At 41.5% G+C, this 22,788-nt stretch overlaps 1 protein-coding gene across 2 annotated transcripts in view; it reads right to left on the minus strand.

Annotated features, from left to right (window-relative positions):
- agap2 (ArfGAP with GTPase domain, ankyrin repeat and PH domain 2) overlaps positions 1-21,640 on the minus strand; it is a 30,226-nt gene extending 8,586 nt beyond the window's left edge. Inside the window, exons 1-12 of one of the 2 annotated variants that reach the window (XM_062427403.1) lie at positions 21,264-21,640; positions 9,543-9,601; positions 8,251-8,338; positions 7,914-7,999; positions 7,612-7,747; positions 6,049-6,183; positions 5,813-5,931; positions 4,795-4,947; positions 4,560-4,634; positions 4,076-4,180; positions 2,099-2,279; positions 104-229 (exon numbers count right to left, since the gene is read on the minus strand). In XM_062427403.1, the coding sequence (XP_062283387.1) occupies positions 104-229; positions 2,099-2,279; positions 4,076-4,180; positions 4,560-4,634; positions 4,795-4,947; positions 5,813-5,931; positions 6,049-6,183; positions 7,612-7,747; positions 7,914-7,999; positions 8,251-8,338; positions 9,543-9,601; positions 21,264-21,426 (1,426 nt within the window). In that variant the 5' untranslated portion in view covers positions 21,427-21,640. Of the gene's footprint in view, positions 1-103; positions 230-2,098; positions 2,280-4,075; positions 4,181-4,559; positions 4,635-4,794; positions 4,948-5,812; positions 5,932-6,048; positions 6,184-7,611; positions 7,748-7,913; positions 8,000-8,250; positions 8,339-9,542; positions 9,602-13,447; positions 14,652-21,263 lie in introns of those variants that run through there. The other variant, XM_062427402.1, reaches the window with a different exon arrangement.
- Between the last annotated feature and the right edge of the window lie 1,148 nt (positions 21,641-22,788).

The raw sequence follows: 22,788 nt of genomic DNA on the forward strand, positions 1-22,788 counted from the left end.
TGTGTGTGTGTGTGTGTGTGTGTGTGTGTGTGTGTGTGTGTGTGTGTGTGTGTGTGTGTGTGTGTGTGTGTGTGTGTGTATGTGTGTGTGTGTTTTAACGTACCAACACTTTGTGCTTTGGTTGACAAGGAGGAGGGGCAGCGCTGAAGTCCTTTCTCACCTCCCTGAGGTGACAAACCACCAGACCGGTCGTCGACCACGGACAAGGTGGCCGGACACAGCTGAGGAACTAAAAATAAATGAAATGGTTAGACTGTATACAGTAGATCCTATTAATATGATGTGCATGAATTACGTCTTATTAAAAAGCTGCTGTTTGCTATTCATAAAAACACAACGCAGCGCAGCTCATTAACATAGCATCGTAAGAGGAACAAGTATATGGGTCAATGACGTATAAGGATTTGCATCAACTCAATTGTAGAATAATAAAAAACAAGCATATCTAATGCAGTAGTTCAAACATTCAGAATGTTGTGTACCTGAAAATTCATATTATAAATGTGAAATTAAGTGATTTTAGTGGGTTTTTCAAGATTAATTGGCACTGGCCTTAAAAAAAGTCATGTGGTGCGACCATGATTCATCTTGAAATAAATTAAGTTTTCAGTAATATAAAGTGTTTGGAAACAAAGTATTTGCATTTTTTTTTTTTTTTTGTAAATGATGATCTTTATATATTTATATAAGATATTTCCAGATGAATCATGGTCGCACCACATGACTTTTTTTAAGGCCAGTGCCAATTAATCTTGAAAAAAACCCACTAAAATCACTTTCACATTGTAATACGGATCTTCAGGTACACAACAGTCTGAATGTTTGAACTACTGCATTAGATATGCTTGTTTTTATTATTCTAAAATTGAGTTGTTGAAAATCCTTATACGTCATTGACCCGTATACCAATACCACACTGTAAAATACTTCATTACACACAATAAGCCCCACATTTGAATTCTTTCTTAAGCTGAAGTACAGAAGTATTAGCAACAAAAATACTCCCTAAAGCACTAAATGTGTATCAATACGTCATTGGAAGAAAAAAAAAAAGTCCCTGACAAATTCACTACTTCCTCTTATTTGTTTACTAGAAACCACACTGCCCAGAACTGTGGAATTACTGAGAATGAGCGACAAAGGGTACTTACTGAATTTACTATTACATGTCCGTGTTATATTTATTATATTATGAACTGATCGTGTTTTGTATTTAAATTCCTATAATGAAAGGTAATTAGTAACTACAGCTGTTAGATGTGGAAGAATTATAATCTAACAGTGTTGCATGAGGTGTCATGTTACTTTATTCACATGTAGTTTATTTTGCTTGTATAACGTTCTGATGCCTTAAATACTCCCTGAAGCACTAAATGTGTATTAATACGTCATTGGGAAAAAAAGCCCCTGACAAATTCACTATTTCCTCCTATTTGTTTACTAGAAACGACACTGCCCAGCTGTTTTGGGGAATTACTCAGCAACAAAGGGGAACTTATTGAATTTTTTATTACATGTCCGTGTTATATTTATTATATTATGAACTCTTATAATGAAAGGTAATTAGTAACTACAGCTGTTAGATAAATGGAGTAGATGAAAGATATTTCTCTCCTGATTTGCAGTGTGGAACAATTATATTCTAATAGTTCTGCACAAGGTGGTAGTTTATATTGCATGTATAGTTCTGATGCCCTAAATACTCCCTAAAGCACTACAGTAACTTCCACTTTAATGTTTGCTGATTTTTATTATGTTTGATGTACTGTTGTTGTTTTTTTATGAGTGTCTTGTAAGGTGTCCTTGAGTGCTTTGAAAGGCGCCTATAAATAAAATGCATTATTATTATTAAAGCATGAAATGTGTATTAATCCCCCAATGAAAATAGTCCCTAACAAATTCACTATTTCCTCCTATTTGAGGGTTAGTTTGCAAGAAACTTAAATGCCAAACTGCTTTGTTTTCATTAGGAACAAATTGGGAAAAGTGTCTCAAACAGGTTATGAATGAAATGTGTTAGTTTTGGACTTTTAAAGGGAATAAACAGAATAATACCAACCTTTGCACACTCTGTTAACATGCACTCTAGTAGATGTACCTGTGCTAGTGCTATCAGCAGCTGTCGAGTCCTTACTCAGCCCGTTAACTCCAGGTACACCGCCGTGGGGGACAGGTGAGGGTCCCGCAGGAGCCACGGCTCTCGGAGGACGTTTCCCGGGAACCTTCACTGTCACACGCAACAAGTCTATTTCCTTTCCGTGGATGTTCTGCGTGTAGTCCTGAATATATAATACAGAATATCACTCATATTAGACTGAGGTGGTTCAGCCCATGTAACAATGGGTAACACATTCTTCCTATCTCTAATTAAAGATAATAATAAATCAATGTTACGTCATGTTTGCCAAGTTTAGATAGATATTGATGTGATACTGACACCTTATGACTTTTTTTCTTCTTCTGCTATAATAAATTAACACACATTTTAGAATTACCATTGGGATTAGCTAAACTCCACCATCCTTAGTTACTGTTGCTATGCACCTTGCTAAGCTTGTCATTCTCACATTGGCATCAATGTAGTTTACAATGATCAAAGTGTCAGATTTTGCATCAAAAGTATTGGTTATTTTCAACATTTGATGTCAGACAGTAGTCAGGCTTCTCATTTCTTGCAGATGATCATCAATTTTGTCACTTAAATAACAAAAAAAAGTGTTTTTTGCAGATATTTTGTGAGCTAGCTCTTTCTATGTATCTAACTGAAGTAACACTGTGTTAGCAGGACATGCTAACATTCGCAGCTTAAATGATATTTAATAAATTCTTTATATGTTTGCTCTTTAATTTGGGTTTTAAAGAGGATATAAAAAGAATATCCAAACTCTTTTTTATACATTATCTGTCTTAAAGCTGCACATTCACCATTTCGGCTAATAGAGAAACCAACAGCTTGACAATCCTGTTGTGCCTAGTTACAGTTGCTAAGCTGTGATTGGACAGTTGGTGTTCAGAGGAGGGGTTATCACAAACGGTCAAGTGTTAACTGTATACAAATATGGACGTCATGACAGCTCCTCAAAAAGTGAAGCCAAAACATCTAAATCGCCCCCTGGTGGCTGGCTGCAGTATAAGTCATAATAAGTCCCGCCCCCCTCCATTTTAACAGATGGGACATGAGCCAAACCAAAAAAAATCAAAGTACACGTCAAATTTACACCATTTTAGATCATTCTTATCATGCAGATGTTTGTCCAATTGCTTATTTTTCTGATAATTTGTTTTTTAATTAGTTATTTGATGACATATTAAAAAAAGGGGGGTTTTGCATCATGATTGACATCTCCCAAACCTCCATCAGGCGGTGGGACTTTTGCATAGTGGCAGGAAGTTAAGACACATCTCACATATTTATAACCAACAAATGGTCACAGCATGTTGCTTCTGTTTAACATAAGTTACACGAGCACAATGCAATTTTCATTTTAAGCTGTTTTTTCTTTAAGCTTGACAGTTCCTATTCCTCGTGGTGATGGAGACTCTGCACAAATGTTAAATCACTCAGACAAAAAAAAAATCAATATGAAGCAGAGCTGGTTCAAAGCAATTAAAGGGCTGTTAAGATGAATGTGGCCTGACGGCAGTTAATCTAAAAAGCTTCATAACCACTCATAATCTCATATCTGCACATCTGTGATTCTTGATCTGATACGATGTGTTAAATTAATGCAACTTGTATTATTATTAGTAGTAGTAGCAGTAGTCATATTTACACTATGAACATCTGCACATTCCTGGTCAATATTTTGTACATTTCAATTAATTCCCTTATATGTAAAATTTAAACCTGTTCTATATATTCTTTTACTGTAAACTTCTTTCTTTTTTATATTATTTAGGATGACTTGTCTGTATGAACCACAACACCAAGACTAAATTCCTTATATGTGCAATCTTGCTCGACAATAAACCCCATTTTTCTGAGGCTGATTCACACTGAAAACCCTCTCGGCCGTTAGCTGATGCTTCACTGTGTTTTACTGCCGTATTGATCAGTCTTGCGGTGTTCTCTTACACTGGCGCTGGAGTGGTAAGACAGCGTGCCATTGTTGGACAGGGTGACGTATTTCTTCTTCCACTCCTTGTTCAGAGAGCTGCCACTTCTCTTCCAAAGGATGCTCTGTCAAAAGAAAAACAAAAAAAAAACAAAGAAGGTCGGTGCACTCGCTACAAAACGAATCACACACACTCGGGATCGGCCTAAATTTAGAGATGCAATGTCTTCTAAGTGTTGCAGCAACAATAGCTGAAAGCACTTCCACTGTATTAATAGCACACCCTTGAGAAAGGTTGAGGAGGATGAAACAACTGATTTTTTTGTGCCGATTATGTAACGTGAAATAAATAGACAAGAGCGTTTTTGTTCAGCTTTTTCCCACCTTGTTGCTGAGGAGGGAATTTGTGCATTTTTATCGTGCTGCGAGCAAACCGAAGCATGTAAATACTTTATTGAATATTCAGTGTTTATTTGTTTTTGTTTTCACTGATTGTAACCAAACCTGTTTGAGGGGAACGCCGCGTGTGCTGTTCAGGTCTCCTTTGGAATCAGCAGCTTTCTTATCTGGGTCCCGGTTCTGAAAGAGATCCGACATCAGGGACGTGTTTAAAAAAAGAAAAACAGAGCAGGTTTCAGCAGAACAGAGCCAAACAAGGGGAGCACAACGAAGTGAAATGATAGTGAGAGATGACAGGAGGATAAAAGGTGCGAGACACCGGCAGTTGGCAACAGCTGACCTTGAAGAGAGAGGGCCGTCTCGGGATGCCCTTGTGGGAGCGAGAGTTGACACTGCCTCCCCCCTCTCCCGCTGCAACCCTCATCTCTCTGTGACCGACCACAGGGGTGGAGGGGAGGGAGTAGGCGTAGCCGCTGCTCGGGCCATTAGTGGACTGAGATGATGATGGGAGGGTTGAGGTGGAGGTGGAGGGTCGGCGGGGTCGGGAGGTCAGGAGATGGGAGATGGGAGTGGAGGGGGCGGAGGTGGAGGGAAGACAAGCATGGAGACAAGTGAGAATGTGTGTTGAAAGATGAAATGGGTAAAACAGGTGAAACAGATTTGACAAAAAGTGGGCGATGATCGACAGCATGAATTTTTCAGTCGCGGGTCATCGTGAAGACGGGGAATATAAAAACGCACGGAGGCAGGATGGATGTAGAGGGAGTGATGAACTGAGCTCGGGGGTTGGTGTTTAAAATTAGATTTCAGCTTGATATATGGTTTTAATTTTATAATGCATGTAAGTCTTCCTCAGATGAATGTTTAACCACAGAGACTATCCTACATTAGACAGATACGTGTGTTCATTTCTCATTTTTCAAAAGGTGATTTTATCTGTAGTTTGATAACAGGAGAGGGTTAGGCTCCTAAAACTCTACAGAGGTGAGCAGAAAAACAAAGATGCTCAGTTAAAGTGAGAGAAAACACCGGCACCGTGGCAACAGCTGAAGACAGAGGAGGAGACTAGTTTGATTTAAGAGTTCAGGAGGCCGCCTAGCCCCAGATTTGTCAGCCACACATTTAAACAATAATAGTGACAGCGGATGACTTTCATCTGTGCCCTATTTTTATCAGAGCTTATGTAATATCTGTCTAGACTGGAAAAAGATTGTGCTGGAGCTGGAGAGCAGCTACTGAGTATGATTTTCAAAACTGTATTCTCCATCTTTTTGTGGTCTGAGGTGGGTCTTAAAATAGACTCTTTTTTGTGCTGTGAGGTGGGTTTATAGGACAGTAGAGCTGTTACGATGCGGTACCTGGCCAGGGAACGACGCTGATCCAGGTGTGGAGCCTCCAGAGTGACTCGGCGAGTTGGGAAGAGACTTGCAGGCCAGCAGCGCCGCCTGCTTCTTCTGAGTGACAATCTTCTGGGCAGCTGATAAAAAATAAAACCCCAACTATCAGTGAGCATCAAGTAGCTTTTCTCCGTCATGATGAATAGGAGCACTCATCCTGTCTTTTGTTCGTGTTGATCAAATCTGAGTCAACTCACCTTCTGAAAACACTCGATCAACGTTGAAGCCGTAGGTGGCGCAGGTCTCGTAGAACAGCGAGTGACGCACATCGATGCACAGCTGTCGGGCTCTCTGATCTTCAATCACACGGGGGTTGGTGCTACTGATTTTATCTGAATGAAAAGATAAATGAAGGTATAGAAAACCCAAAATGATGACAGAGTAAACAGGCAAGGAGTGTTTACAATACAAGCTTAAAATGTGTTCAGTGACAGAATGAGAGACATATAACTTTATTAATCCTTTGAAGGGAAACTAGTTTGGTAGAGCTCAGAGACCACACAGCCATACATTTGTTAGCTACACATTTGTGCAATCAATAAATTAAAGGGGACATGACATTTTGTGTATAATACATATTGTCATTTTGCTATCTTGGTCCATTCAGTACACACGGCATCTATCTCAGGTCTGTCCATCTTGGAAGAGGAATCCCTCCTCTGTTGTTCTTCTAGAAGGTTTCTAACATTATTTTGTTAGTTTACTTTTTCCTCATGTGAATCAAGGGTCTAAAGGACAGAGGATGTTGTATTGCAGATTGTACGGACTGTAAAGCACTTAAAGGCAAATTATATTGGACTATAGTTAGTAGGAAAGTAAATAAGTGAATAAATAAGTGAGTGAGTTAGTAGACTCACAGGTCAGTCTCTTAACTCTTCGCTCATAGAAACTGAGAACAATCTCCCAGCTTTCGTTACTAAAACTACATAGAAACAATAAGAGTTTAAAAAAAATAACCAATCCAAAGTCTTTAAAGCAGCCCTTTAATTTCGGGGAGGTGACATGTAGTTCACTATGGAGGCAAATGGGGGGCGAGAGTATCACTTTCGGTATGACGTGTGCTTGACAAAATGTAAAGGGCGTAGACTTGTTAATGACTAATGTTGATTAGAAAACCACAGATGATCAGTAGGAAGATCTCCAGTTATCTTAGTTGGTGCAAGAGCTAAACATTTTCCATCACATTGCAAACAAATAACTTCTGTACCAAAATAAAATGTGCCACATAAAAGATTTCCTTTCTGAAACACAGCTCAAGTTTCTTATAATCATTCATTCAAAAAGAACTGTCAGAAATGAAGGACATTTTACTAAATAGTGTAGTCATATAATAAGCAGTAAAACATAAAATGGATCCATTTTGCATCAGAAAATATGTTCTTAATTTAGGTCTGCACCAAACATAAACATCATCTTTCAACAGTTTGCTCTCTGCATTATAAATATTACACTATAAACAGAATCAGAATCCTTTAAACTCAATAAAATACATTAAATAAAACCGTTTTTTTGTTTTTTCATGGCTGTGCATCAGTACTGTTCTTGGCACATTTCCCCTCATCTGTCAGTCAGTGGATAATGTGAAATCATCGGCAGAAATGTTACTAAAGACATCGCTCCATAGCAACACTACTGGTAAAAACTCCACAAAATGCTTTAATGTGCTGTATTTTTACCTCTGACTGCAGGTGAGAGACGTTTTAGGGGTCAGAATATGTAAATCTGTGGCCGTGATTCATCTGATTTATGCACTTACTGACCTTGCGTGCCGACCACTATGACCGGGATGTCTGTGCGGTGTGCGCTGAGCTGGCTGTAGAGCTGGTAGAGCTCCTGGAAGCTGGCCTCGTTCTCCAGACTGAACACCAGAATCACTGCGTCAACCCAGCTGCTGAACTGTAACGGTGAGAGAAGAAGAACACATTAGCTCAGCAGGCACGAGGCTGATGGATGATGAGTACTGCAGGTATTATGCATCCTCACTGCTGTCTCTCTCTCTCTCTCTCTCTCTCTCTCTCTCTCTCTCTCTTTTTCTCTCACACACACACACACATAAGAGCACCTGTGCATCAGGTGGCCCCGGTTCCTCCCGGATCAGTAATAAATGACTCTGTCCGTCCACCAGCACTTCCTTCTTATATCTGCCACCTGACAAGGACAATGACAATGACAGACAATTTATTCAGCAGCTGGTGGCAGCGGGAGAGGTGGAGGATGAAATCATATCACACACCATTAAAAACACACTGTAAATGCTAAGAAGGAAAAATGCCAAACCCAGCAAGCGAGAGGCAGAGAATATATATATTTATGTATTAGCTGCTATTTTTTTAAACATTCTAGTTAAAGGAAAACATTTAACCTAGATGCACTTTTTGTGTTTTTCCTCTGTCTCTTACCATCAGGCTTCTCGAGTGCAACATAACTGCCTGTGATGTATTTGTTCACCAGCGCTGACTTGCCGCTTTTGAGACTTCCCAGAATGCCCTGAGAGAAGAGGGAAGGAAACACAACACCGCAGAGTAAATTCAGAGTTGGCGTGCATGAGTATGAAATATAAGACTGAATTCAACTCAAGCTTCCTCCATTTAATGTTTTTGTTCCTTTTAGTGGGTTTAGTCTGTCTGCTGGTCTCCAATTTCTAACTTTAGCTTTTGCTGCATTGTGTGTTTCACCCGTATATGGAAGTATGATCAGTGATAAACAGATACTTTATTCAAATAAAAGCAGCATATTAAAAATACTTACATTACCAGCATAAAAAATGTAACATTAGTAAAAGTACAAAAGGAGTAAAATCATCAAAATCTTCCTAAATATTGACAAAGTAAAAGCATCTGTAATGCAGAATGGTCCTTTAACAGACTCTTAATTTGTAAAGCTTGGTCAACATGCAGCTAATTTTAAAGGACAGGTTCACAATTTTTCAAAATCTATCTTAAAACAATAATCAGTGCCAAAATAAACACTTAGAAGAGGTTTTTCTCGCTGTACTATAATGTAAGTGATGGAGGGCCGAAATCTACAGTCCTTGTTTTGTGCTCGATGCTAATATGAAGCTTCAGTATCTTCCACAGTTACAGTCTTTTCAGTACAGATATTCTCTCTTATGTGTTTTCTAGGGCAGACACTGGGGAAAAAAAGGGGAATTTTTGTACTTAAAAGGTTTTTAACATTAAAAAATATCCACTTGATTTGACTAATTTGGAAGAAAAGAAGCTTCACATTAGCTTCAGATAGACTTCTCAACACATTTTTGCTGGATTTCTGCCTCCATCACTTACGCTGAAAGCACATTGTGAAGGGATCTTGTAAAGGCCGGTATGAACAAGAGGAATGATTACATTAAAAAGCTGTCTCGGTGTTCATTTGGCTACCTGACTAATGTTTTAGGACAGGCCTATCCTTTAACTACATTATATAGAAGTGTAAATTTAATTTGTGGCCAGTGATCACATCTAACAAGGTGAAGACATGCTGTGACTATGACTGTCAAAAAACTGTGTTGTAGTGGAGCAGAAGTATAAATCGATGACTCAAAAAGCACAGGACATGAGTAAATGTGTATATGTGTGCTACTTAGTTACTTTTTTACCATGATTTCTATGAATATATTGAATAAATTCTTCTATTTTTAATATAAGTGTGTACTGGGAATGAATGGAAACTAGAAGCAACACGTTTTCCTCACCAGTCTCAGCTCTGGGATGGATCTACTCAGGCTCCACTCCTGGCTGTTGGCAATATTTACTGGATGGAGAGACAGAGACAAACAGTCAGTGAGGTGGGGACACAGAAAGGAATTCATCATCCTGTACCATCTACAGTAAAAAGGTCAGCCGCCATGATGGCCTGTGGGAGAGCAATAAATCACACAGCGGCAGCGAGACCGGCCGCCATAAGCAGACGTGTGGCCTAGCAGGTCGTGTTAATGAATATAACCTTTCAGTCACGACAGGGGGGGAGATCCTACAAGGTGAAGCCACACCACTCGTTATCCAATTTGCTCCCCTCGTGCTGTAAATGACGGGTCGGATGCGTGATGATTGACGGCGGCCTTTATTGGATAGTTCGGTTCAGCTGCCATTCAAAGATGTCTGCTCCTCTGTGGATTTGAACGGCATCTCTCTCTCTCTTTCTGAGCTAAAACTGAGATTAGTTTTGATGTGTTGATGTGCTACAAGAACATTCACACAGGCACACACATGTAGGTACAGTAGGAAAGAGGGGGCGCTTTTGCACACAGCTGTGCTAACGTCCCTACTGGGCAAAGGATGTGGCGAGCCCCCAACGTGATGTGACGCTCACACCCAGACACCCAGCTGCAGCTTCAGACGGACGAGAATAGACTGACGGAGAGAGCCTCGGGAGAAGCTGATAGAACAAAACTAATTCTGCATTAATGTCACATCAGAGTTGTTGTAATTATAAGTTTTACAGCTTGTAATCAACATCCAAGTAATAACTGGGAAACTCTTTGTTTTTTCTGAAGGCCGCAGTATGTCAACCAGTGCCTGAAACCAAACAAACATGGACACCTCGTATTAGAAAAAGGCTGGTGTTCAATCTGATTAAACCCAAGTATAATTAGTATGGTGTTAAATCAATGCGCAGCTTTTTTAATCTCTACACAACCGACTCTGTAATCAGGCAACCATCGTTATTACAGTAATGCTCGCAGGTCAGTTACAGAGGAGTCTTTTCTACCTGTACTTTCATCCCATATGACAAGAAAGTAGCACAAGATTCAACAGCTACACGAGCAGCTTTATGAGGCCGAGCTAGATGCTAATTTCAGCACACAGACATGCTCAGACAATACTATCAGAGTGATGTTTACTAGGTATTATTTGGTCCATTTAGCATGCAAACATTTGCTTATTTGCATTAAACATTAAATAAAGCTGATGCTGATGAGAATTTCAGTTTGCAGGTATTTGATCATACTTTGGACAAATGTTGACATCATGGTACGTGAATCATCAAAGTTGTTAAAAATTCATCCTGAGTTGGACATGAGTGTTTAAACCACATTTTAATGGCAAGCTGTCAAAAATATTTGTTGAGACGTTTCATTTAAAACTGCAACTTCATGGCAGTGATAAAGAAAAATTCAGGGGATTGTCTGGTAACGATAGATGTCGGTACCAAATTTTGTGCCAATCCATCTAGCAGATGTTAAGCAATTTCACTGGATTTGTGACAACTTTAACCTGCTGATAGCGCTAGAGGAAATGTCAGAGGATCACTAAAGTTAGTGTGATTCATCCTCTGAAGACCTAGAATATTTGAGCCAAATTTCACGACAATCCATCAAAGAGTTGTTTCGATATTTTAGTTTGGATCAAAGGTGGACCACCAAACAGACCGACATTATCACATCTGAAGCCGTGCAGCTTGGAACCGATTCAGAAAGAGAATAAAAACCAGAAAAAACAAAAACAAAAGAGGAGGAAACCAATAAAACAGAGAAAGACAAAACAGAAGAGACCAGGAGTTTTTGGCAGTCCGACAGCTATAATGCCAGCTACCCTTTGGTGCAAATGTGTGATGTGTCCTTCAAAGACAAATGATGATTGTAAATCTTCAGAGAGGCCAGGCCAACATTTGCACAGATAAATCCACTGATGATGCTTCAGGCGAGAGAAAAGAGGCTCAAACATGAGCTGCTGCCGCCGCTGCAGGCAGCTCCATGGGAGAGAGAGAGAGAGAGAGAGAGAGAGAGAGAGAGAGAGAAAAAAAAGGGCAACTCCTACCACACAAACAGGGACAAACACACACATGTACTTTTGTCTCTCTGAGTCAAATCTGCTGCTGCCAAAAGTGATCAGACAGTGTGATCCTTCTGCTGCTTCGACACAGATTTCAACAATAAAAAAAAAAGCCAATTATCTACACACTGCGATCCAAACCAATCATGTGTGATCCACCACAACCCCCACATGTAGCCTGTAGCTCGCAGTCAGAAAGAAAAGAAGTGCCAATTTTTATAACTTATTTATTTTCTTTTTTTTCAGAAACCTCTCAGCTTGTGTCACACTGTCTCTCTCACACAAACACACACACACACACACACACACATGCACACACACGCCTCCTCCTCCTCCTCCACCACCTCCTCTGTTTCATCAGACTCTGCCTCTGTAGCAGCAGCAGAAGCAGCAGTCCTGCCGGTTGCCATGGCAACACTTCCTCCTGCCCTCAGTGTGTGTGTGTGTGTGTGTGTGTGTGTGTGTGTGTGTGCGTGCGTGTGTATGCATATGTGTGTGTGTGTGTGTGTGTGTGTGTGTGTGTGTGTGTGTGTGTGTGTGTGTGTGTGTGTGTGGCTAGTCTCACTACTTGAGTGAATCCACAGTGTGCGTGTAACAGTGTGAATGCACAATGAATGAATGAATACATAAAACACACACACACACACACACACACACACACACACAGTCACACACACACACACTCCCACCGGCTGACACTCGCTCTTTGAGCAAACATGTTTGTGAAAGAGACGCACTGTTGTAGAGACACTGCAGCCGTCGACACACAAGAATCGAGAGGGAGGAGAAAGAAAAAAAAAAGAAAGAAGAAAAATCAGCGAGTGTGGATCCTAAATCTTAAAATGCGGCATGAATGCTTTGACATGGTGGAATATAAATTGTGAATGCCCAACAGAGACAAAGAGTCAGGGAAAGGGAAGAGGATGAAAAATGATAAATGATAATAAAAAAGCCATATAGTGACAGAACATGTAGTGGGTGGATTATCAAAGACAGGATTAGAAATGTTCTTGATTGGCTCTGGATCCACACTTCTCTCTCTCCCCCTTTTTTTTTTTTTTGGACGTGGGTGAACAGATATCGCCTCATGTCGTTTCAAGCTTTATGGAAATAAGAGCCAAAGCAAAGATCAACTCTCACCAGCTCCTCTCTCCTCTTTCTCCCCTTTGGCTTCATTATGAGATTTAAACCCATGCTGGGAACGCAGCTTAAGTGTGTGTGTGTGTGTGCGTGTGTGTGTGGGGTGTGTGTGTGTGTGTGAGTGCAGAGATTATGCCCCTCCGGCGCTGTGAAATCGGCCCCTTGCGCTTATGAAGGAGGGGAATTAGATTAAGACTGTCCAAGATGTTTCTATTGGCAGGGTTAGGGTTAGGGTTAGATCAAAGGACTTCATTTGTCATCAATTTGCAGCTTCAGGAGACATGTCCCCCCAACACGTGACAGTTATTAGACTATATAGCATGTTAAATGTTATTGAGCTCGCGTGGGGCTTCCTCGGAAAGATCAACCCCACCCCACCCAACCCAACCCCACCCACTCATTTTAAATGGATGCCTCTGCACAGATGAAGGGGATGTGGTGTCTGATTTAATTGTTTGTCGAAGTATCTGATCTGTGTTTCGATGGAACGGATGTTGCCAACAAGACCGGATATATAGTGGAGGAAGTGAGTGAGTGTGTGTGTGTGTGTGTGTGTGTGTGTGTGTGTGTGTGTGTGTGTGTGTGTGTGTGTGTGTGTGTGTGTGTGTGTGTGTGTGTATGTCAGAGAGAGAGAGAGAGAGAGAGTGTGATGTGTGTGTGTCAGTGTGTGTGTGTGACCTCTTACCTTCCTCCTCACTGGAGTCTCTCTGTATATAGACAGGAGGTGCAGTGGAGGATGACCCCGCTGCCCCAGAGCTGCTCTTAGTGAAAATGCCACTGATGAACTTGAGCATCTTCCTGTCTTTGGCGGAGCCTCTTTGGCCCTGTTGCGCCTGCTGGGCCTCCCTGGCCAACCCCAGGTCTTCAGAGAGGCTGTTCAGGTCGCTGTTATCCAGAGTGCGGCTTTTACCCTTGCGTGGAGGTTTGGAGGCCTGGTTGGCAGGTGCAGGCAGGGAGGTCGAGCCTGACTTTAGCCTTTCCTTCCTAGGGATGTCTCTCATCACTGCAGCCATGCCACCACCAATCTCCAGCGGGATTCCGGCGTGTGCCTCATCCTGCAGGTCCCTCCATCCTTCAGGCCTGCTCGCCTCGGCCCATGAGGCCCTGCAGGGGCCAGGGGACCGTGTAGGCATGCGGCAGTCCTTGCGGTCGAGGCTCTGGGCTGAAGTAGGGCTGCGCTCTCTACCATCTCTGGAGTCTCGGCCCCTTGTGGCCACGCTGCTGTGAGACTTCAGGAGACTCACAGGACGCTGACCCGCCGGACGTATAGGGAGGCTGGTCCTGGTCGGGGTACGAATAGGCTCGACCACATCTGTTGGCGGTGTAGTTGTCAGCGATGGAGACCTGCATTGCTTTGCCTCTGGAGTGGAAAGCGTCTTCTCTGCTCGTGTGAAGTCCGTCTCTGCTGACTTTGTCTTCTGGATTGTGGCTCTCTCTGCCGGTAAGGGGATTGAGAGGTTGCACGGAGGTTTTTCACTTCCTTTACCCATGAGTGCATCAACAGTGGGGGGGAGTTGATCTTTCAAAGGGCTGAGGGGTTTTCTCTCTGCCTCATCTTTGAGTTCAGTCAGTTTGACCCCTCTCACAGCAGCAGCAGCAGCATCCTCAGCACTTTGTGGTTTCTCCAGAGCCACTCCAGCAGCTCCATTTTCCGCCCGGGTAGGAGCTTCACCTTCAGCCACTTCTCTCACCCCGGCCTCCTCTCCTCCTTCTCCTCCTCCTGCTCCATCTCCTGGCTGGATCTCCGGCCCAGTGTCCACCTCCTTCCCCTGGCTGCTGCTGCTGCTGCTCTTGGCCTCCCCTCCATTCTCCTCCACAGCCTCTACCTTGACCAGGGTGAGGGAGATGAGGTAGGTGGTGCGCTGCTGCAGGGAGCCTCCTCCGCTCATGTGGTCAGGCTTCAGTGGACACTCGGCAGATGAATGAAACCAGACAGAGTGACACGAACAGCTGACAGTCAGCCAGCGTGTTGGGATGTGCGAGAATCCGACGGCACGACAGAGACAAAAAACTTACATGGAGGGAGATTAAGTTTCTCCTTGGAAGATTCAACAGCAGAACGACTGCTGGTCTCATCCATCCCCCAAAATCCCTGGTTCTTTGTTTCGGATTTTTAATTTCAGTCACGCATTTGTTCGGAATACAAAAAAAAAGAAAAAGGAAAATCCACTCCTTCTGACAACCTTCAGCAGACTGTCAGTGCAGCTCTTTTGTTCCCACTAAAATACCCCAATTAAAATCTATCCACTGCATATGCACGCAGCTGCTGAGGCAAATAAATCTTCATTATGGCGTCTGATGCCTCGTTCCTGATGGTATTTATTTTTTTAAAACGTGGAGCACCTACATCTTACATGTTGCTCAGTCCATCCTCTCTACTCTTCTTGTGCTATAGAGCAAAAAAAAACGGGATTCAATTCAGGAAAAACAACTGCCCCGCATCATACGTCATCCAAAAAAATGTGATGAGCAACAGCAGCTGTGAAAGTGAGAAGGGAGGGAAAGGTGAAGTCCTTAAAAATTCATCAGTGTCACCCTAAAAGCAGCATGGCACAGTATAACCCAGTCTTCCTATGTATGCAGACCAAGTCCAGATCATGGGCTCTCTCTCTCTTTTTCTCTCTCTCTCTCTCTCTTTCGTTCCCAGCCTCTTCACATGTGTATGTGTTGACAGCAGCATCCATTCAGAGGCAGCCTCCCGGAGACGCGCAGGAAGGACATTTGACGAGTGGCTGAAGGGGATCATCAGGAGGAGAGGAAACCGACAGAAGCCCGGGAGGATATCTAAAGATGCATGACCACCGAGGCAGGGCGCGTCCGGCCACCAGCACCATCCTCATCCTCATCACCATCACGCCCCTTCTCGCTGGTCTCACCGGCGGCTCTCAAGCTTTACCGATACCGTCGCACAGGTTCAACGAGTCCAAAGCACATCACGCAAACACACGCACACACTCCCTCACACATGCACACACTCCCTCACGCATGCACGGCGCTTGTCGTCGCTCCTGCTCCCCACAAAACACGCTGATAGGGATCTCCAGCGTACCTCCCTCCCTCTACATGCCCCTCCTTGCTGTACTAATGGGCAATCCATACAATGCAAGAAGCTTCTCCTCTTTCCATTTCCCTCCTTTATTTGCTCTCTCTCTCTCTCCCCCTCTCTCTCTTTCTGCCTCTATCAGACTGTGCAGTCCCTTGCTTTTTTATTGCTCATCCCTCCCATACCTCATCCCACCCTCCCTTCCATGTTTCTCCTCTCCCTGCGAGCCAGAGAGGAGGAGAAGAGGAGGAAGAGGAGGAGAGGAGAGAAGGGGAGGCAACGGGTATAACGGCTGGTGGTATAAGCAGCAGTGCAAACACAAGCTGGACCTCCTAAATGAGGGGAGACCGCAGGAGGAAAGATCAGTGGCAGGGAGAGGCCAGTAGGAAAAAAAGAAAAAAAGAAAAAAAAAGGAGATAAGATGGATGCAGGGAAAAAGAGGGTGTGTTTTCCAAGTGACATTTATACAGCTGCCAGAATAGTTTCATCAAGATCATCCATCTGTCTTCAGCTGTCTATTAGTGTTTGTGTGTGTGTGTGTGTGTGTGTGTGTGTGTGTGTGTGTGTGTGTGTGTGTGTGTGTGTGTGTGTGTGTGTGTGTGTGTGTGTGTGTGTGTGTGCAGCCCTGTGTGGCTCCTCCTCAGTAGGAGGCTTGGCTTGTTTGTTGCTAAGGTGTTACAATCTTCCTGGCTCTGGTGGCACAATCATCTCCTCCATGTCCCTCCTTCCTTCTTTCCTCCTCCTCCTCCTCCTCCTCTTTTTGATTCATTCTGCATAGCTATCGCTCTCTGGATCTCTGTATCAAAATGGTGTTTCTCTTTCTCTTTCTCTCTCTCTGCATGTACTGTGTGTGTGTGTGTGTGTGTGTGTGTGTGTGTGCGTGCGTGTGTGTGTGTGTGTGTGTGTGTGTGTGTGTGTGTGTGTGTGTGTGTGTGTGTGTGTGTGAGAGAGAGTGAGTGAGTGTATCATTGTGCTTGTGTGTGGTATATGTGAGTGAAAGAGATTTCCTGTGAGTGTGTATTGATCTGTAGTCTATTGCCTACTATGGCATGTGTTCATTAGCAGAAGTGGGTAAGCTCTGGGCTCACAGCATGAACCGAGCAGGACCGTGAGAGGATGAGAACATATTGGACATCAATAGTTGGACCACAGAATGCAAACACATATATTTTTAAAGATGTATTTGATTAAAACCTATGTGCGCCATAAATTATGTTGAAATCTGACATATTAATTGACACAGTTTGACAAATAATATAAAATAAAATAAAATAAAGATAATATGAGCAAAAGTAGACAAGGAGCTGCAATTGTGCTGCATGCAACGACAGCAGAAACACTGCAGCATGCAACATGATTCACATCCATCACTTGAAATATTACAGGTTGTAATTTCACGTTAATTGCTCTCTGATTAAAAAAAATAAATCCTTGATGTGAAATCAGAGGATGCCTTTCCCCACAGTGCACCACTCTCCCACCTCCCACCATCATCCCATAATACACGATCTGACTGTCCACCTGCTCAGCCCTCCCCTCCCCTCCTCTCTTCTCCTCTCCTCTCCTCCCTTCCCTACACAGTCAGAGAGAGGGCAATAACTACTCGCACTGAATACAAAAGACCTCTGACAGCCGCCTTTGGCTCAAGGGGAAAAGCATGACCTGAGAGGCACGGCGACCACAGCCTCCATGCAGAAGAGGAGTCATGAATAAAAACCTCAAACAGGAAACGAGAGCTGCTTCAAAAAAAAAAAAAAAAAATCCAAACATGCTCTAAGGGGAGAGTGATGTTATGCATGTGTAAAATCAATTTATTTAACAAGTGTGAAGACCATGTGTGTGTCAAAGTGCATGTAAGGTTTGCTATGCTGCACCATGAATCTAATCCAGATGAAATAAAAACCCATATACAACAGGAGAAAAAAGACTTTTTAGAAAACACACACCATCTCTTTCTCAATTTGATGCACATATTCAGACAAAGCTCCCCTCAACACCCACGGACGGGTGCTGTCAGATGGACACTGGCCAAGGGCAGTGGTCATGCTGGGTGATTTTTCATTTCTCCTTCACTGTGAGTCGTCCTTTCTCTCTCACATCTATTTTTCCCCCCTTAAATCTCTCACTCTGCTGCCATGCTGCAGCGAACACCAAACCAGTCAGATTCACATTTAAATGTCTTCATTCACCCTCGTCTCCCTCTCCAGTGTCTGTTTTTTTTACACCCTTTCCTTGGCACACAGTCAGCCGAGCACATCCCACTCGCTTATTAAGTCCAAAAGGAGAGGTGGCTCTCTTTTTAGCACCAGTGAACTCTACGCTTACAGATCCAGGCCCCCACAGAGGATATACATGGGCTTTGATCCTCACTACGCCGTCGACATCTCCAGCCTAATTACATAAAAATTCAAATTGAATGTTTTTAGATGTATGGGATGGTTTTTAGGGCGAGTCAAGAGCAGCCAGATCCTAAAAAGACCTCAAAGCTCACCAGAATCCACAAGGGACCTGACTGACCTTCAGTTCACACACAGAGTGAGTAACAGCATGTATATATATATATATATATATATATATATATATATATATATATATATATATATATATATATATATATATATATATATATATATATATATATATGATGACATCAAATCATCCGTTGGTTATTTCTTTCTGTTTCTGTTTCTGGTGCTGTGAGAGCAGCAGTGTGGTATCAGAGGTCTAATGACTAATTACCTTATTTTCCCTTTCAAAACACAAGATCAGCTTATTAAATATCATGCATATTACAGTGTAGATTAAAGGCTACACCAGTGTTTTCTGTCTGATTAGACCAGTTTAAGTTGTGCAAAATTTCGCTGTGATTTTCACAAAGTCATCATGTATTAATAAAAATGAACATGTGAGAACAGGAGAGGCTCTTAACCCTCTTGTTGTCCTCAGGTCCATTTTGACCTGGGAGGACAACAGGTGTGATTATTTGCTGCTATAAAAAAATAAAAAAATGTTTCAACACAGTCACCTGGCTAAACTTGACATATATATCAGTCTGTGATAATCCATCAACATATTTTCCTCTGATCATCAAATTTACTTAAAATAATTCATAATTCCTGCTTTTGTTTAATTCACATATGATAGATGATTCAATTTAAATGAGGCCTATTGATCATAATTTCCAAAAGATATGTATAAAACCTGTGGTGATAAGTTGGATGGAAGTTGGATAAAAAGGTCTAAAACAGAATTGGGTGATAATTTATACCTTAAGATTTATAAAGAGTCAAACTGGGTCAGCTTTCACCTGGGTGGACACAAGTTGCACAATAGATGGTAAGATAACAGGAGAGACTCTGAAGTTTGCTTAAAGAGCTATTTTCTTCATCAAAGTCCTTTTGTTCTACTTATTCATTTCTCAAAGTAAAGATATAACAGTTTTGAACATTTCTAGTACCTGCAAACTAAATAATCACCAGTCTTTGCTCCTTTTTGTTCAGGCTTTCATAATGTTGAGCTCCACTGTGTAAACTGTCTAAGCCTTCAGGCCCATTCAGTTATATTTGATGAGATTACTTTCATTAATTATCATTTACCAAACAACTATTAGGAGTACACATGAGATATATCTTTCGCTTTCATTATTTACCTCTTTTGACCACCTCATTTATGTCCTGCCAGTATCTCTGTACTGCACAGTGCCAAAAAAAACATGTGAAATGATCCTCTATCATTCATCACTTCCTCCAACTTACCGCTATTGAGGAACTTTCATTAAATGTTGATTTGAATGCCAAGGTCCCTAGAAACCAAAAGCATAAATAACAAATATTTAATAGCTCTAGATTCCCTGCTGCCTTTCATGGTCTTATATGATGGTGGTGTTTGGTTATTGGACTTCTGGTCAGAATAAACACGACATTTGGATACATCTTTAGGAAATCATGATGGACGTTTTCACTGTTTTATAGACCAAAAAATCATTAGTTGCTGCTCATGTGAAGATTGAACCAGGCTTTCCTCGCTGTAATCATTCCTCTTGTTCAGACTGACTATTAAAAGATCTTCAAATGTGCTTTTATTGTGAGTGATGGAGGCCAAAATCCACAGTGTGTCCACACAGTCATTTAAAAGTAGATCTGAAGCTTATATGAGGTTTCAGCAGTTTGAAATAGTTCATATAAAGTGGATATCTGCCACATTTACAGTCTTTTTAGCATCAGATTCCCTCTTTGTGTTTCCCTGTTGAGCTGTGGTGGAAGTATAGGAACAGAAAGAGGGACTTTGACACTAAAAAGACTGTTACTTTGAGAGATATCTACTTGATTTGACTCATTTGGACGACCGAAGCTTCATATTAGCTTCAGATAAACTTTTAAATACATTTTTGCACAGAAGGAGGACTGTGGATTTTGTCTTCCATCACTTACATTGGAAGTGCATTATGAAGGGATCTTCCAACAGTCAGTATGAACTGGAACTGAAGGATTACAGCAAGAAAAACAGATTTCAGACAGACTTGATCAACTGTGAACCTGTCCTTTAATTTACCACTTTAAAAGCAGCCATTCTGCACTGTGAGTTCTTTCATTTTTGATATTTAAAGTACATTTTGCTGGTAAAGTATGCACTTTTTACTCAAGTAGAATTTTGAATGAAGGGCTTTTACTTTACTGGAACTAAGTACTTTAAAAAATATATTTTGGTTTTCACACTTTTGCTTAAGTAAAGGAACTGAGTACTGACCTTACATATGCTACGTCTATGCAAAAAAGGTTTCACATACGACACAAATACAAAGGGAGTGTCAGAGTAACACGTTGTGACACATTAACAAGAAACGGTGGGAAGTAGCAACATGAGGAAATGATGTAAAACTGATCAGCTTCACATGTAAACGGCCCTGCTTGTCTGAAAGGAAGTGGGTTTGAGGGCAGTTGCAGATTGGTAGACAGGAAGTAGGCCGCACAGCAGGTCTCATCCTGCTGCCATGGCGATGGCTGCTGAGGGATGTTGCCATTGGTTGCTGTGGCCAGAGGCTGACTGATAGATAAACGCCACAACATACCCGCCTCGAGGAGGTGAGTTATAGCAACTTTAGAGTGAAATGAGAATGAAAATGAACATCTGCGGAGTAACTCGTCCCTGAAAAGACACTCTGACTGACACAGGAAGCAGAGAGGAAGATAGCAGTCACCTATGCTTGTGAGATTCCCCCCTACACCCTGGTGTTGATGAAAAGAATGACTGAACTCAATTTGAGACAAATCAGCATAATCAATTTCCTGTTTGTCGCACCAAGAAACGTATTTCCACTTAAGGTTAGCGACCTGAAAGTCAAACCAAAAAAAAACCCCTCACTAATTCAGCATTCAGGTGATATGTTGCCTTCTTCCCTAAATCAAACAAGCAAAAGTCAATCGCAAAGAGCAGCAGAGCTTATGAAAGACGAGCTTACCTTGAATACTGTGGAGGTAAACTTTAAGGCCCGAGCGGAGCTGTGGATTCTGGACTCTCTCAAACTGCTTGTAGAGTCTGTTGATTGCACTCTGGAGAGACTCATACCTCTTGATCTCTGCCTTTATGGCCGTGGAGTTCACCGATTTGCTGTTGCTGTTCATCCTGACTCATGGATCTGTTGTAAACCAAAGCAAAAAAAAAACCTGTTTGATTCAGCCCATTTGAAAGTCCTGGCTGTTTGTTCCACAGATGAACACGAACTTCAAGACACAGGAGCAGCAGAGAAGAGGCAGCGGTGGCTCAGTCCGGGTGTCTCTCTCTCTCTCTCTCTTACACGTTCTTTCGCTCTCTCTCTCTCTAGACCACAAAAGTCTGCTCACGACAATGTGTCTCTCAGTTTCCTCTGCAGGTTTGAACTGAATTCACTTCCTTATTTCAACACATATTCTTCACTATACAGAAGCTCTCACGGCTGTGGCTGTCACACCGTAGAGACGACATCTGAGGTCACCATATACCTCCTAAAACATGCTCTGCTGACTTTATCAATGAGAAAAAAAAAATATTGATCTCATGCTGAATAAAGATTAGAAGACACATTTTAATCAGGACATGGACGGCTGTCAGCTGTAGTAGAAGAAGTACTTCAGTGAAAGTAGAAATATTGCAGTTTAAAAAATAATCCAAAACAAGTAAAAGTCCTGAATTAAACATGTTAATCAATTAACCATTAAACAGGTTAAAGTGCACCAGGAGATACACACATATATGCATGTTTTATACCTTAATAGGAGCAATGTATCTTGGTGGAGATACAACTCATAAAATCCAAAATATATAAAATATTTTAAAAATTGCTTGTGTTTGTGTACATTTACTTGTGCAAATGAGATAACTAGTGACATCAAAGTAAATAAAAAGACATTTTTTCACATCTCATTTTCCACTCCTGCCTGTTTGAGGGTTAAAAGTGCAGCAGTATAATCAGCAACTTGTACTTTGTATTTGTAAGTAATATAAAAGTAAAAGTACTCATAAGTAAGTATCAAAAGTAAAAGTACTCATTGTGCAGACTATCTTCTTTTAGAGAGTAATATTATTATAGTATACTGTTTGTGTTTATCACTAACAAATACACATGTGGAGCCAATATTAGGTACTTTAGGTAGATTAATGGGGATATTACTGCATCATAATATATACATGTATCATATATTTTTTATCATAATAATAATACTACACTTTATTTACAGTATATAGCATCTTTTAACACACTAATGCAGACATTTTAAACAACCCCTTGAATATTAAAACACATTATTTATATTAAATCTAAATCTGATAAGTAACTACAGCAGGGAGGAAGAAGTATTGGGATGATTTACTTAAGTAAAAAGTAGCTATACTATCATATACAATTACTAATACAGTGTTTTAGTTGCTTAATTTACTTTAAGTATTAACAGTAAAAGTACATATTATGCCAAATGGACCCGCTCAGTGTTGTACTGCAAAAAGTATTC

Source organism: Scomber scombrus, chromosome 10 (genome assembly GCF_963691925.1).
Source record: "Scomber scombrus chromosome 10, fScoSco1.1, whole genome shotgun sequence".
NCBI classification, from domain to species: Eukaryota; Metazoa; Chordata; class Actinopteri; order Scombriformes; family Scombridae; genus Scomber; species Scomber scombrus.